At 36.2% G+C, this 14,346-nt stretch overlaps 1 protein-coding gene across 3 annotated transcripts in view; it reads left to right on the top strand.

The window, feature by feature from the left end:
• The window catches only part of IPO11 (importin 11), a 244,936-nt gene that overhangs the window by 176,777 nt on the left and 53,813 nt on the right, over window positions 1-14,346 (top strand). For all 3 annotated transcript variants that reach the window (XM_022596725.3, XM_022596734.3, XM_022596744.3), the window contains one exon: window positions 12,101-12,196. In XM_022596725.3, the coding sequence (XP_022452433.1) occupies window positions 12,101-12,196 (96 nt within the window). The remainder of the gene's footprint in view (window positions 1-12,100; window positions 12,197-14,346) is intronic.

Genomic DNA, 14,346 nt, shown 5'->3' on the forward strand with positions numbered 1-14,346 from the left:
AACCTTTGGCATCTGAGGGACTTGGGGGGTGGCTCAGTCTTGTGGGTCTGAGACCTTAACCTGTGGGATCTGACATTATCTCCAGGGAGATAGTGTTAGAATTGAGTGAAATTGTAGGTCATCCAGCGGGTGTCACAGAGAATGGCATGTTGGGAAAATCTTCCACACATTTGGTGACCAGAAGTAAAGTGTGCTGTGAGTAAAGAAGACTCACAGAAGAGAAACATAGTAGGGAAGGACAGGGTTTCTCCCTACTCGGGAAGGAAAAATCTGAGTTTTTTTCCATTCAGGACCATACCCTCCTGGAGTTTCATTCCTACTGTAAATACAACTAACCAGGTAAATTCAGGCAATAGCATTCTTAGCAGATGGAATCCCTCCATGGAAGTCCTAAGACTAAGAAAGTGTTTGTCAAAAAGAAGGCTGGTATAGCTGGAGAGTAGAATGAAAAGTTAGGTGAGGTCAGAGAGAGGTAGGCAGCAACCAGGTCAGATGGGGCTGAGTAAACCATGATTAGGAGTTTGGATTTTTATGTGTAATGGGAAGTTACTGAAAGGTTAAACCCTTACTTACTTTATTTATTAAAAAATTTTTAACATCTTTATTGGAGTATAATTGCTTTACAATGTTGTGTTAGTTTCTGCTGTATAACAAAGTGAATCAGCTATACGTATACATGTATCCCCATATCTCCTCCCTCTTGCATCTCCCTCCCATCCTCCCTATCCCACCCCTGTAGGTGGACACAAAGCACCGAGCTGATCTCCCTGTACTATGAGGCTGCTTCCCACTAGCTATCTGTTTTACATTCGGTAGTGTATATATGTCAGTGCCACTGTCTCACTTCGTCCCAGCTTACCCTTCTCCCTCCCCGTGTCCTCAAGTCCATTCTCTACGTCTGCGTCTTTATTCCTGTCCTGCCCCTAGGTTCTTAAGAACCATTTTTTTTTTTAGATTCCATATATATGTGTTAGCATGTGTAAAACACTTACTTTAAAGCAAGCGAGACATGTTCAGATTTTGCAAAAGAGCACTGTGTAGAGAATGAATTAGAAGAAGCAAAGAGTGGAAGGGTCCCTATGTGGGAAGTTATGCAGTAGTTCAAAGTAGAGACAGAATTGACTTGCAGCACACTGTTCACAGCAGGAATATAGAGAAGTCAAAAAATTTCATAGATAAATGTGACGGAATTTGATGATAAATCGGATTTTTGAAGGGTAGATGAGAAGAAAGGTCAAAACTGAATCCCAGGTTCTGGCCTGAGTCACTGGGTGCTTAGAATTGCTCTGTAGTCAGATAAGGACAACTGGAAGAGAGCCTGATTTTGATTTTCTATCTTGTTTTGCTTTGTTTTTGTTGGGAAGGCACTCAAAAGTTTGGGGTTGGCTACCTTAAGTTAGAGATGCTTGTGAGACTGCCAAGAGTGGATGAGGAGGATGTAGATGTAATAGGGTTCCAAAGCTCAGAGAGGTCATTGTGAGTGCTAGCAGTATTTAGGAGGAATTTGGCATTGTGCCTGAACGAGGCAGGTCTAAATAGCAGGCATTTAACTCATTTTCCCTATAAGAAAAATCTACATAAGGTTTTTGGTCAGCTTGAATGTGTTGTATTTACAAAGCTGTAACAAAATAGTCAAATGCCTATTATATTGTTAGTTTAGTTACATATACATATTTTAAAATAATGTAAATAGAGATTTTTTTCCCCTGTTACTTCGTGATAGTTTTATTCAAACGCTTCATGTAAATCTTCGACATCAGTGTTCTCACCATCACAGCCTTCCCTTCTGATCACATAACACTGTTGTACAGAGCACATTATCTTCATGTTGGCCTGAGCAGTGTGACATACAGTACTTCTCCAGAAATTTAACTCTAAGCCACAAGTATCTTTTCATATAACGTTAATAACGTTAACTAAGTTGGCTTTTTCTCATTTATCCTGAAGATATATGTTCATGATTGCCTTGTGATAACTTGTATAGCTCTGTTTTCAACAATGTCCACCATTTATAATGGTGAGGTCGTGCCTCCAACCCAATAATTACTAAATCTCTATTAAATTCTTTTGTATCACTTTAAAAAAAAAGTTTGTCAAGTGACTCCTATAAGCTTTGAAAATAAGCATTGATTGGGTTTTTTCAGCCTAATGTCTTTTCCAAACAGTTCTGTGCCAGTCATTGATCATCTTCTTTTTAATGGAACCTTAGTATATCTTCACTGAGCAGTGTTTCTTAAAGCATAGTCTTCCTCTTGAAAATCATATAATATGGCAGTTTCTTCTCATCCCACTATACATAGATCATTGTAGTTATTTCTTACTGTCTTAAAGTTAGCGGCTTGCTTTTTCCCCCCCACTTCTATGCAGTCAAAAAAGAAAAAAAGTTAATTGGGGGAATGGTTTATAATATGTAAGGATAATTGTTGTATAAACTTTAATTTTAAAATAACTTAGTGAACTTCCATTATGAACTTTTTATCCTTTTATTTCCTTGCCCAGTATTTGTCAAGGGAACTAGATTTATTAATACATACACTGTTCCATGACCACAAAGAGAATTAACTGTGTAGAAAGGATGTATGTTTCCATTTAAGTGACAGAAATATTTCCAGCCTAGGTCCTGGAAAATAGAGAGGGGAAAAACCTGAGTTTAGTGTAAATGTCACCACTTTTATAACTTCCGGTGTGGTAGGAATTCTGGAATAAGACCGATAAATCAAGGCTTTTTTCGTTTTCCTTTTTCTTTTAGTAAACTGCTGTTCTTTGCTTAATATTGTTAATATAAGCAGAAAAGTATAATTTACAGAATATTTTATTTGATTGTGGCTTTTAGTGCTTAAAAACTTATTTTCTTAAATTACCTTAACTTCATTGACCCTCTGACTTAGGATTTAATGATGTGAGTGGGTTCAGATATTATTACGTGCAGTGTACAAATAGTATAATTGTTGTCTGGTTAGAGCAGAGAAAATTTTAAAGTAACTGAAGTTCTGATTTCTTTCTTTCTTGGGCTTGCTACTGTGAAAAACTTAAATCATCAATTTTCAATTATAAAACTGTTCAGAAAAAGTAACTGAAAATTTGGTGTTTCTGCATTCCTGTTTTCCTCCAAGGCCCAAGGGAATGAAGATGTGATGTAAATGTGTAAATCCATCACTTACAGAGAAGCTATTTAAGGCACAGGCTCTATGATGATGGATCAGTTAATCTAAAAACTGGAAGTGTAAAATGCTTACTAGAAAAATACTAATAAAAATTGGATAAGTGGAAAGAGACTAGAGTCCTGTTCACATTTAACTTAATATTTATTGTTTAGGCTAACCAAATGAACATTAGAATATTTCTTGTATTTGTGCCTTTGGGATTAAAAATTTTGCACTATCTTTCTAGGGGCATTTTGTTTTCTGAACACCTGTGGTTGGGTTCATAGTGATACAAAAGGACAGAAATAATTTTAAGCAAGCGTGATTTTTTAAGTTGGGTGAAAAACACAAAGATGGATTTTTTTTTCTTTAGTACGTAGTTTTCAAAAGCAAGAAAAAATCACTCTGTGTGAAGTTTCTGCAATTCACATATTCTGCAGATACTGTTACACACCCAGAAAATGTCATACCTTTAGGAAATACTAAGTCAAGATTAAGAGCTGTAGTTTTACTCACGTGCATTTAACTGAAAAAGAAAAGTTTACTAAAAAGTATGTGGAATTGTTTTAAATGATCAGATGGTCTTTACCCACTGAGTAAAATTTTTAATGCTCTCACCTACTTATTTATTGTTTGTGTCTGTATATATATAGAACATCAATTACACATACTTGAAGAACAAAACAAGCAGATGTTTAAAAAGGCCGGTCTTCTTTCTGTCGCTTAGTTGTACCTCTGGTCTGCGCAAATAAATTAATGTATCAACCAAGTATGTAAAATAAGAAAAGGAAAAGTGTGATAGGTAAAAAGGAAGATTACTAATACTTCTTGCCCTTTAGTTTTACTTTTATTCTCTCCTTTCATCCTTGATGGTAAACTTTCCTTGAATTTTCTAAGACGAATGTTTCAGATGTAGATTCCAACACAGCCACCTTCTGTTCTATTTTCTGCCTAATGTCAGGTGTAGACTAATCAATTGTAATATGTTATATACAGCTTAGTTACCTATACTTGTAATTTTAAAAAGAAATAAGTAAAAATAATATTGTTTAAAAAAAACAAGGGAGGGCAGTTTTTGAGCTTTGGGGATCATAAATTCCTATGATTATTTATTGTGTGTTCACATGATGCATGTTACCCTAAGGGACATAAAGAAATAAACGTAACACATGGGCTCTGCTTCATGTTACTTACCATCTTAGGGAGAGCAGGCATGCAGGCATGAAAAATTAAAGGACATAAGAAGAAAGTAATAAAAAAGGTGCCACATGAGTGGCACGCCAAATGAGTAGTGCAGAGGTTTTATGCTATTGGAAATTCAAAGGACAGAGTGCTCAATTACAGTGAGGTAAAGAGTGGTCAAGGGAAGACTTCGTGAAGAAAATGTGAATTATACATTGAATAGAAAAAAGGAGGGAGAACATTGTGAGGAGCAGGAAGGGAGTAAGCAGTTATTGGAGTCAGGAACTTCTGTATTCAGGAGGTGATGACTTAATGCCTGAGAGCAGTGAAAGGAAGAATAGTTCAATACCACTTTGGAAAGGTGGTTTTAGTAGAGCTTGCTGAGGTTCTCGATAGGCCTTGAAAGTTCTTAAATTAAGGAGGAAGAAAAGAAGGCACCCATTTGCCTCCTTGAAGCCCTCAATAATAAGGGAATGAATAGAATCAGTTAGGTCTCATTTAGCATTGTGAAATGAAAATAAGTTTATATCAAATTTGGGATTCCTTTAGGAGAAGCATCTATCCTAATGCAATAAATAAAAGATAAGTTAACTTGAAAATTCTAAGATCTCAAGTGGTGGTAGAATGATCCAGTCTCTAGAGGCCAGTGATGAGGATTAGAGAATAGTAATTTGCCAGTGCTTCATGAGCACCATCCAGACGACAGGATGCTCTGACTTAAGCCAGTATATACTGGGTCGGCCAAAAGGTTCGTTCAGTTTTTTCCGTAAGATAGCGCTTAGTTAAGTCTTTAACTTCATTTGAAACAATTTTGTTAAATTGTATTCTGACAGCTGTCATATCAGCGTGCATTTAAAAAAAGCATCAAAATTGGTGAATTTTTGTAGCCATTTTAATATTGAAGATGGAAGAAAAACAACATTTTCGGCATATTATGCTGTATTATTTCAAGAAAGGTTAAAAACTCAGCTGAAACAAAAAAAACGATTTGTGCAGTTTATAGAGAAGGTGCTGTGACTGACTGAATGTGTCGAAAGTGGTTTGCAAAGTTTCGTGCTGGAGATTTCTCGCTGGACGATGCTCCATGGTCAGGTAGACCAGTTGAAGTTGATAGTGATCAAATCAAGACACTAATTGAGAACAATCAACGTTATACCACACAGGAGATAGCCGACATACTCAAAATATCCAAATCAAGCACTGAAAATCATTTGTACCAGCTTGGTTATATGAATCGCTTTGACGTTTGGGTTCCAAGCAAAAAAAACCTTTTGACTGTTTTTCCACATGCGATTCTCTACTTAAACATAATGAAAAAGTTCCGTCTTTAAAACAAATTGTGACAGGTGGCGAAAAGTGGATACTGTACAATAATGTGGAATGGAAGAGATCGTGGGGCAAGTGAAATGAACCACCACCAACCGCACCAAAGGCCAGTCTTCATCCAAAGAAGGTGATGTTGTGTATATGGTGAAATTGGGAGTCCTCTAATTTGGGCTCCTTCTGGAAAACCAAACAATTCCAACAAGTACTGCTCCTAATTAGACCAACTGAAAGCAGCAGTCGACGAAAAGCATCCGAATTAGTCAACAGAAAACGCATAATCTTCCATCAGGAAAACGCAAGACTGCGTGTTTCTTTGATGACCAGGCAGAAACTGTTACAGTTTGGCTGGGAAGTTCTGATTCATCCATCTTATTCACCAGACATTGCACTTTCAGATTTCCATTTATTTCAGTCTTTACAAAATCCTCTTAATGGAAAAAATTTCAATTTCTCTGGAAGACTGTAAAAGGCACCTGGAACAGTTCTTTGCTCACAAAGATAAAAAGTTTTGGGAAGATGGAATTATGAAGTTACCTGAAAACTGGCAGAAGGTAGTGGAACAAAACAGTGAATATGTTGTTCCATAAAGTTCTTGGTGAAAATGAACAATGCGTCTTTTATTTTTACTTAAAACCTGAAGGAACTTTTTGGCCAACCCAGTAAGTCAGAAACCTGTAAAATTGAGAAAGTCAGTTATTCAGGATATCATAACCTGATTTAAAACAAAAAAGGAACATCTCTTTTGTTGCTTCATTTCTTTGTCCTTTAGTTTCTAAGTTCCCTGAGGTGGCCATCTTTTTTATCCCCAGGGCTTATCAGGATGTCTAACATGTTTTGTGAGCTCATAAAATGTCGACTAAAGTGAATGAACTTGACCATGGTGACCTATATACCAGGAAGAATTGGCCTAGGTAATGTGACCACTTACTCTAATCACTTCTTTCTTCGTGAGTTAATTGGTATCCTGGTATAAATCCACCTCTTATTAATACTCAGTAAGCCAGCCTTCTGAAGTCTGCTCATGGGAGTATACCAAGATAAACTTCTGGCTGGAATAATCAGTAATCAGTGTTTTGTTTTTTCTTTAAGCTCCTGAATGTTGTTTTTTCTACCGTGCTGTAGAAAACTGCAGGTTCCATATCCATGGATACAGAGGGCCTACCATACTACACCATTTTATAGTATAAGGGACTTGAGCATCCATAGTTATCGAGGGACCATTGTATAACCTAGCATGGAGTTTGGCTGTCTCTTTCAGGGATACTAGATTGCCGTGCCCTAGTTAATGTGAACTGCCACTTCGTGGTAAGCACTGACTTTGGAGAATTAAGAGTTGAGTGAGATTTAAAATTACATGGTTTTCTCTGGCTACCTTTACTTCTCCCACATTATACGAGACACCAGATTTGAATGGATATACACAAGAAGACTACTATTAGGAGATGATACACTGAGAATTCTAATAAAGTATTACTCGTAACTCCAGTATGTAATACATATAAAAGAAAAAAACTGAGCTTTTTTCATAAAAAAACAAAAACAGTATAATACCTAGTTCCTGGCTTGTTGTATTTAAAGAAATAATGTATATAAGATTATCAAAGTACAATGACTTTTCTCCTTCCCTTTGTTCCTCCAAACCTATTGCTATTTCATTCCTGGTTTCCAGCTCTCTTTTGATTGTTTCCATTTTAGATGTCTAATTACATTTTAAAGCATGTAATTCAGAAAGATTGTATATTACAAAAAACAAGATTTATTCTTAATTTATAAAGTACAGGGTTGAGAGTATTGTGTGGATAAAAAGGGAAACATGCTTAATATTCAAAAAGAATCAAAGAATACTGTATAAAAATTTTATTTTAAAGGCTTCTTCTTAAATGTAACATTTACACATTTTTGTAATACTTTAAAAAGGAGGAAAAGAATTTGTAACTTCTTAATGCTTGTTTTCTTTAAACATCTATATACAAGGAAAGTACAAGCCTCTTTTAGGTTTTTGTTACCTGTATTATTTTGGGGTACTTCTCCCAAACTGCTTAATGAGTGGTAATTGAGTTGCATCCTTCTGAGTGCTTTTTGAAATTGAATACTCTGAAGATAATTTTTGTTTAACTTCTCCTTTTATTGATCCCAAAATGTGGCGTAGAATCTCCTTTTCCACTTTTTCTTCAGTCCATCTCCTTTTCTAGAGTCAACTCTTTTCATTCAAAGCCAGATTACATACCTTTCTACTCTGTGCCATAGTCATTTTCCCCTTTTCTGAACTTGAAGTCCAAGCCTCACCCGCTCTGGCACTTACTAAGTACCCCAGGGTAAGCATGGTTTCCCCCGTCTACTGGAATTAATCCCCCCTTTTCCCCCGCTTTCCCCCAGGCTAGATCTCTGCCTCTTGTGTCCTTTTCTGTGCAGTATGGGTGACATTTCAGTGAAAAAAATGACTGACTGAGGTTGCCTCACCTCCCTTCTTCACCCCTACAAGACAGTCATCTAAGCCTCTCACTTGGTAGAGCTAGAAATTCAGCTGGAGGCAGGGGAGGGAAGGAGTGTGAATCACACTGATCACATGACTGACTTCTCCTCCAAGCCTGAATAAGCATGGGCCAGGACAATAGTCTTTCTTCCTGACTAGCATGTGCAGGTAGAGCCGAGGTTGGACCTATATCTTCTGGCCTGTGTCCAGTCTGCTTCTGTGAGTATCCTTATCTCTTCTTTAGTTTGATTTTAACACTCATTTTTGTCAATCATTCACTAATACTGTCTTCTGGCTTTCTGTAAACCTCAGGCTCCTGAACCTGTTAGATTTCTCTCAGAACTTTTCAAGCTTCATTCTGGTTCTAGCAGTGTCATCTAAATAATCCGATCATTTATGAGAAAGGGGTGAAGTTACTGCCTTTGGCAAGAATGTTGCAGTCAAAAGTTTACCTTATCCATGCTGCAGTTTATCACAATCTGTTCTGAGCCTTCAAGGCTCATTCTGTAAATGTTCATCTCTGAATTGAGGCCCAGTGCTGTAGCACTGTATCATTTTCTAATTATGGCAAAGATATAACTTCTTACCATCTCCTCAGAAACATGTGTGACCATGCTGGTAGCCCCAGCATTGATCAATATGATAATTTGAAGTAAAACATGTAACCAAATGAGCTGGTTGTCAAATTATACCTTTTTTAAATCTCTCTCTCCCCTATACTGCCTTATAATTAACATTCACATACATAGTAGAACATGGTCACACGTGGGTTGTCAGATACCTGTTAGGAAAATTCATAATCATTTTGAGAAAATACACAGTACTCAGAAATTCCATTGATTTCTTGGGAAATTTCTAGCCCTAGAAGGTGTGGGGTTGATCTTGGAGGTGATCTGAGCAGAGAAGGCAGCTGCCTGAGTGGATTGTCCCTAAATAATATTGACATAAAGGCCTGGTAAAGAGCCTTGGAAGCTATAGAATACAGGGCTTTTGTCTTTTTCAACTAATTGAAATCAGTTGTTGATAGCTATCCAGAATGCTGCTCTGTTAAAAAGGAATGTCAGGCCCTGCCTGCCTTAGCTTGCTATGGTGGATTAGTGGTGAATTAACTCTGCAGTGGGAAGGGAAAATGGCTGTATTCCTTGCCATGTATCTGCCATCCCCGAGTCCAGTCTTCACTTTACAGACAAGAAGACCAACACCTAGAGAAATGACAGAGAGTGGCTGAACTTTTAGTGCACAATCTTGGTTTCTAATGCTTTTTAAAAATCATTTACTTTAATATGGCTTTTAAAAATTTGACATATAGGTAATTTACAGTGTTTCAGCTAAACAGCAAAGTGATTCAGTTATATATATATACACACACATATATATATTCTTTTTCAGATTCTTTTCCATTATAGGTTATTACAAGATATTGAATATAGTTCCCTGTGCTGTACAGTAGGTCCTTGTTGTTTATCTATTTTATATATAGTCATGTGTATCTGTTAAACCCAAATCCCTAATTTATCCTTACCCCCCTTTCCCCTTTGGTACCCATAAGTTTGCTTTCTATGTCTGTGAGTCTATTTCTGTTCTGTAAATAAGTTCCTTTGTATCATTTTTTTAGATTCCACATATTAAGTGATATCATGTAATATTTGTCTTTCTCTGTTTACCCTACTTCACATAGTATGACAGTCTCCAGGTCCATCCATGTTGCTGCAAGTAGCATTATTTCATCCTTTTTATGGCTAAGTAATATTCCATTGTATATGTATGTACCACATCTTCTTTATCCATTCATCTGCAGATGAACATTTAGGTTGTTTCTGTGTCTTGGCTCTTGTGAATAATGTTGCTCTGAACATTAGGGTGCACATATGTTTTTGGATCAGAGTTTTCATCTTTTCTGGATATATGCCCAGGAGTGGGAATCCTGGGTCATATGGTAACTCTGTTTTTAGTTTTTTAAGGAACCTCCATACTGCTCTCCATAGTGGTTGTACCAACTTACATTCCCACCAACAGTGTAGGAGGGTTCCCTTTTCTCCACACCCCCTCCAGCATTTATTGTTTGTAGCTTTTTTGATGATGGCCATTCTGACTGATATGAGGTGATACCTCCTTGTAGTTTTGATTTGTATTTCTCTAATAATGACGATGTCGAGCAGCTTTTGATGTGCCTGTTGGCTCCAATACCTTTTTCTAAGGTGTTTCTCGCTAAACCAGATAAGGCAGATTGTATGTGTGTTTCTTTCCTGAGAGATTTTAAAAATTCTTATGCGAAGGATATATAATGATATCAAAAATATATACTCTTGCAATAGGTTGTTACATACACATTAAAATGCAATGGAATGATAACAACTATTGGTTGTTTTGCCCATCTGGTGATTTAGTTCTCTAAAACCTGATCACACTTGAAAGTACAGACAGAAGGTTTTGACTTTACAAAGGTGAGAACATGACCCAAACTGTGTTGACTTTGGGAACTACTTTTAGTGAACATTTTAAAACTTAATTATGCATGTTAATGCAGTATGAGAAACACAGTATGTCCCTTGCAGGAATGATACTATTAGTTCCCTGGAGATGAGTTATACTTTATTCAGTTATTTTTAGCATAATTTTGTGTGCCAGTAAATGGTCATATACTTCTACTTTTTAAAAGTTAGGCTTATTAAGGTATAGTTCACATACAGTAAAACCTCTTTTAAGCATACAGTTCTGGCAAATGTACACAGTGTATAACACTTCCACACTCAAGATACAGAACATAACCATCACCCCCAAAAGTTCCCTCGTGTCCCTTTGCCTGGCAACCACTGATTAAATAATTTTGCTTTTCCAGAAAGTCACATAAATGGAGTCATACGGTATATAGCCTTTCAAATCTTTTATTTTTCTCAGTGTAATGTTTTTGGGATTTATTCAAGTTGTTGCAGGTATCTGTAGTGTGTTCCCTTTTATTGCTGATTATTCCATTGGATAAATGTCCCACAGTTTATCCATTTGTTAGTTGGTAGACACTAGGATCTTTGCAGTTTTGGATTATGAGTAAAAGTAACATAAATATTTACATACAGATCTGCGAATACTTGTTTTGGTCTTGGGTAAATACCCAGGAATGCGATTGCTTAGTTGTGTGGAGTGTTAACTTATAAACTGCCAATGTGTTTTCCAAAATGGATGTGTCATTTTTTATTCTTACTGGCAACATATGAGAGGTCCTGTTGTTTTTCACCCTTGCCAGCACTTGGTATTGTCAGTCTTCTTAATTTTACTTATTAAAATCTCATTACAGGGAATTCCCTGGCAGTCCAGTGGTTAGGACTTGGCACTTTCACTGCAAGGACCCGGGTTCAATCCCTGGTCGGGGAACCAAGATCCCGAGCAATCCGAATGGTGCGGCCAAAAAAAAAAAATTTCGTTACAGTTTTAATTTGCATTTCTCTGATGACGAATGATATTGAGCATTTTTTCAAGTGCTCATATGCTATCTGTATTATCTTCTTTGGTGAAGTATCTGTTCAAATTTTTGTCCATTTTTAAATTGAGTTATTTGTCATCTGAGTTTTCAGCGCCAAGTTCTTCATCAGATTTATGTTTTACAGATATTTTTTCCCAGTCTATCGCTTGTCTTTTTCCTCAGGAGTAGAGACTTTTGATATTCAAAATTTTGTACCTGTATTCTTTTAGTTATGACATTAACACAAGACTATTATAATAAATTAAAGAATATTAAAGCATCTCTTTCCCATCTGATCTACCCACCTAAGTATTTAAGCATACTGGTAATCTAGTGAAAGAAAATTTTACTGTAATATGCAAAGTACAGTTTCTGCTTTAAGAAATATATTTTGAAAGTTTCTTTTGTACTTTCAGACTAAAATTTCTCTTCATGTTCAAGAGGATAATTGAGGGGAAAAAAAAGAATTACCTGTTGAAATACTTCATTTTAACCTATTTTGCTCTTCTTTTATTCTAGTGTTATCCAAGATAAATTCTGTGGGATTATAAACATCTCAGTGGAGGGCCTACATGATGTCATGACAGAAGATCCTGAAACGGGAACTTATAAAGAGTAGGTGGATCATTTAATTAATTGCACTTGGACTTGGAGAGTAATTAATTATATCCTGCATTATTTTTGTTTACTATAACCATATAAGTTGCCATGGTATGGCAACTTTTAAATTTTGTCTTTATAAAAGAAAAATATTTTTGTTACTTTACTTATAATATTGTTGGATCTTGAGATAAGCTTAGTTTTGTTATAGTGAAATTCTCAATTGGACTTCTTTGGTCTAATCATCATTTTATGATTTGACATTAGGTTTTTAAAAAAATCCCAAGTGTATTTTAACATATAAATTCCTCTTTTAAGATATCTTGAATAGTATGTTCTTTTTTTCCACTAACAATGTTCCCCTGCCCTTCAGGTGAGTTATGGAGAGAGGGGAATGGATTAGCATCTTATATTTGTATTTGACTGGTTGAAGCATCACTGGCACCTTTAAGATATTAGAGGGTCATATGGTACTTGACTAGTTCCAATAGAGTGTAGTTAAAATTACAGTTGATTATTGAACAACGTGGGGGTTAGGGACGCCAACCCTCTGCACAGTTGAAACTCCACGTATAACTTTACAGTTGACCCTCCACGTATAACTTTACAGTTGACCCTCTCTGTATCTGCGATTCCACATTTATGGATTCAATCAACCACAGATTGTGTAGTACTGTAATATGTGTAGCACTGTAATACGAATTTATTGAAAAAATCTACACATGTTCAAATCTGTGTTGCTCAAGGGTCAACCGTGTATTCTTCAGGAGATTAGTTAAAATTATGTTATCAGGAATGCTGATAATCTCACATTTATATAACTATTAATGTGAAAAAAAATTTTATCACTATATCCTGTTATTTATAATAGTAGAATTATCATATCTTTCTTAATATTGCTATTTAAAGCATGTTTCATATAATGATAAGCAAGGCTTCATGAGATTCCATACTGCTTGACTTCTCAATAATGTACTTAGCCCATTTTCCTTGCTTTTTATAAAACCATCTATAGCAAATGGGAAAGATTGCCATTCGAATCATACTTTCTTGAAAAATATGGAAAGTAGATATATGTAGTTGAATCTTATTAAACATGTATGAACAAAATGTTTCTGGCGTGTAACTTAGCTTTCAGGAACATAGGAGTTCAGATGACGTGGAAACCTCAGACTTTTGTGATTACAAACCCAAAATAACAAACCATTTTATGTGTGTAGGCAGTTTTTAAAAAGTTAATGTAGAGGGCTTCCCTGGTGGTGCAGTGGTTGAGAGTCCACCTGCCGATGCAGGGGACACGGGTTCGTGCCCCGGTCCGGGAAGATCCCACATGCCGCAGAGCGGCTAGGCCTATGAGCCATGGCTGCCGAGTCTGCGCGTCCGGAGCCTGTGCTCCACAACGGGAGAAGCCACAACAGTGAGAGGCCCGCATACTGCAAAAAAAAAAAAAAAAAAAGTTAATGTAGGGATTATGGCACATGACTATAAATATTGTGTTTACATATATAATATGTGACAAAGTTTACAACTGTTTGTGAAATATTTAGGATATATTCAAATGTTCCCTGTCTTCTTTGGAGTATATAATTTAGTTAGGGGGAGGGCGTGTATAATAATAGCACCATGAAAACACTAGTAATGTGTAAAGACAATGATATATGTTTTGAACAAAGCACACAAAACAGTAGAATTCCAGATTGTGCTTTAATAGAATGTCAGAGAAAGAAAAGGCATAGTGTGTTAACTGGAAGCGCTGAGAGTCAGGAAGTTGTTAGAAATAAAGTTTAGAAATTACCTAGTGTAGTTTCATTATTTAAAAGATAGGTTACAGAAGCTCAGAAATAAAGTTTAGAAATTATCTAGTGTAGTTTCATTATTTAAAAGATAGGTTACAGAAGCTCAGAAATAAAGTTTAGAAATTATCTAGTGTAGTTTCATTATTTAAAAGATAGGTTACAGAAGCTCAGAAAAGTGCAGTGACACAGCAAATTAGTGGAAGAGTCAAGACTAGAACCAAGGTCTTTTGGCTCTATATGCCACACTCAGCCATGAGGGAAGTTTTGGTTTGTAAAAGGAAAATGTTGGATGTAAGCACAACAAACTGACTGGGAGACCATTATCTGGTCTCCCAGATCTGGGAGGTGCATATATCTGTTTGAATTAGT

This window comes from Delphinapterus leucas, chromosome 3, assembly GCF_059928025.1.
Source record: "Delphinapterus leucas isolate spDelLeu-1000000601 "Yukka" chromosome 3, BTC_Dleu_Yukka2, whole genome shotgun sequence".
NCBI classification, from domain to species: Eukaryota; Metazoa; Chordata; class Mammalia; order Artiodactyla; family Monodontidae; genus Delphinapterus; species Delphinapterus leucas.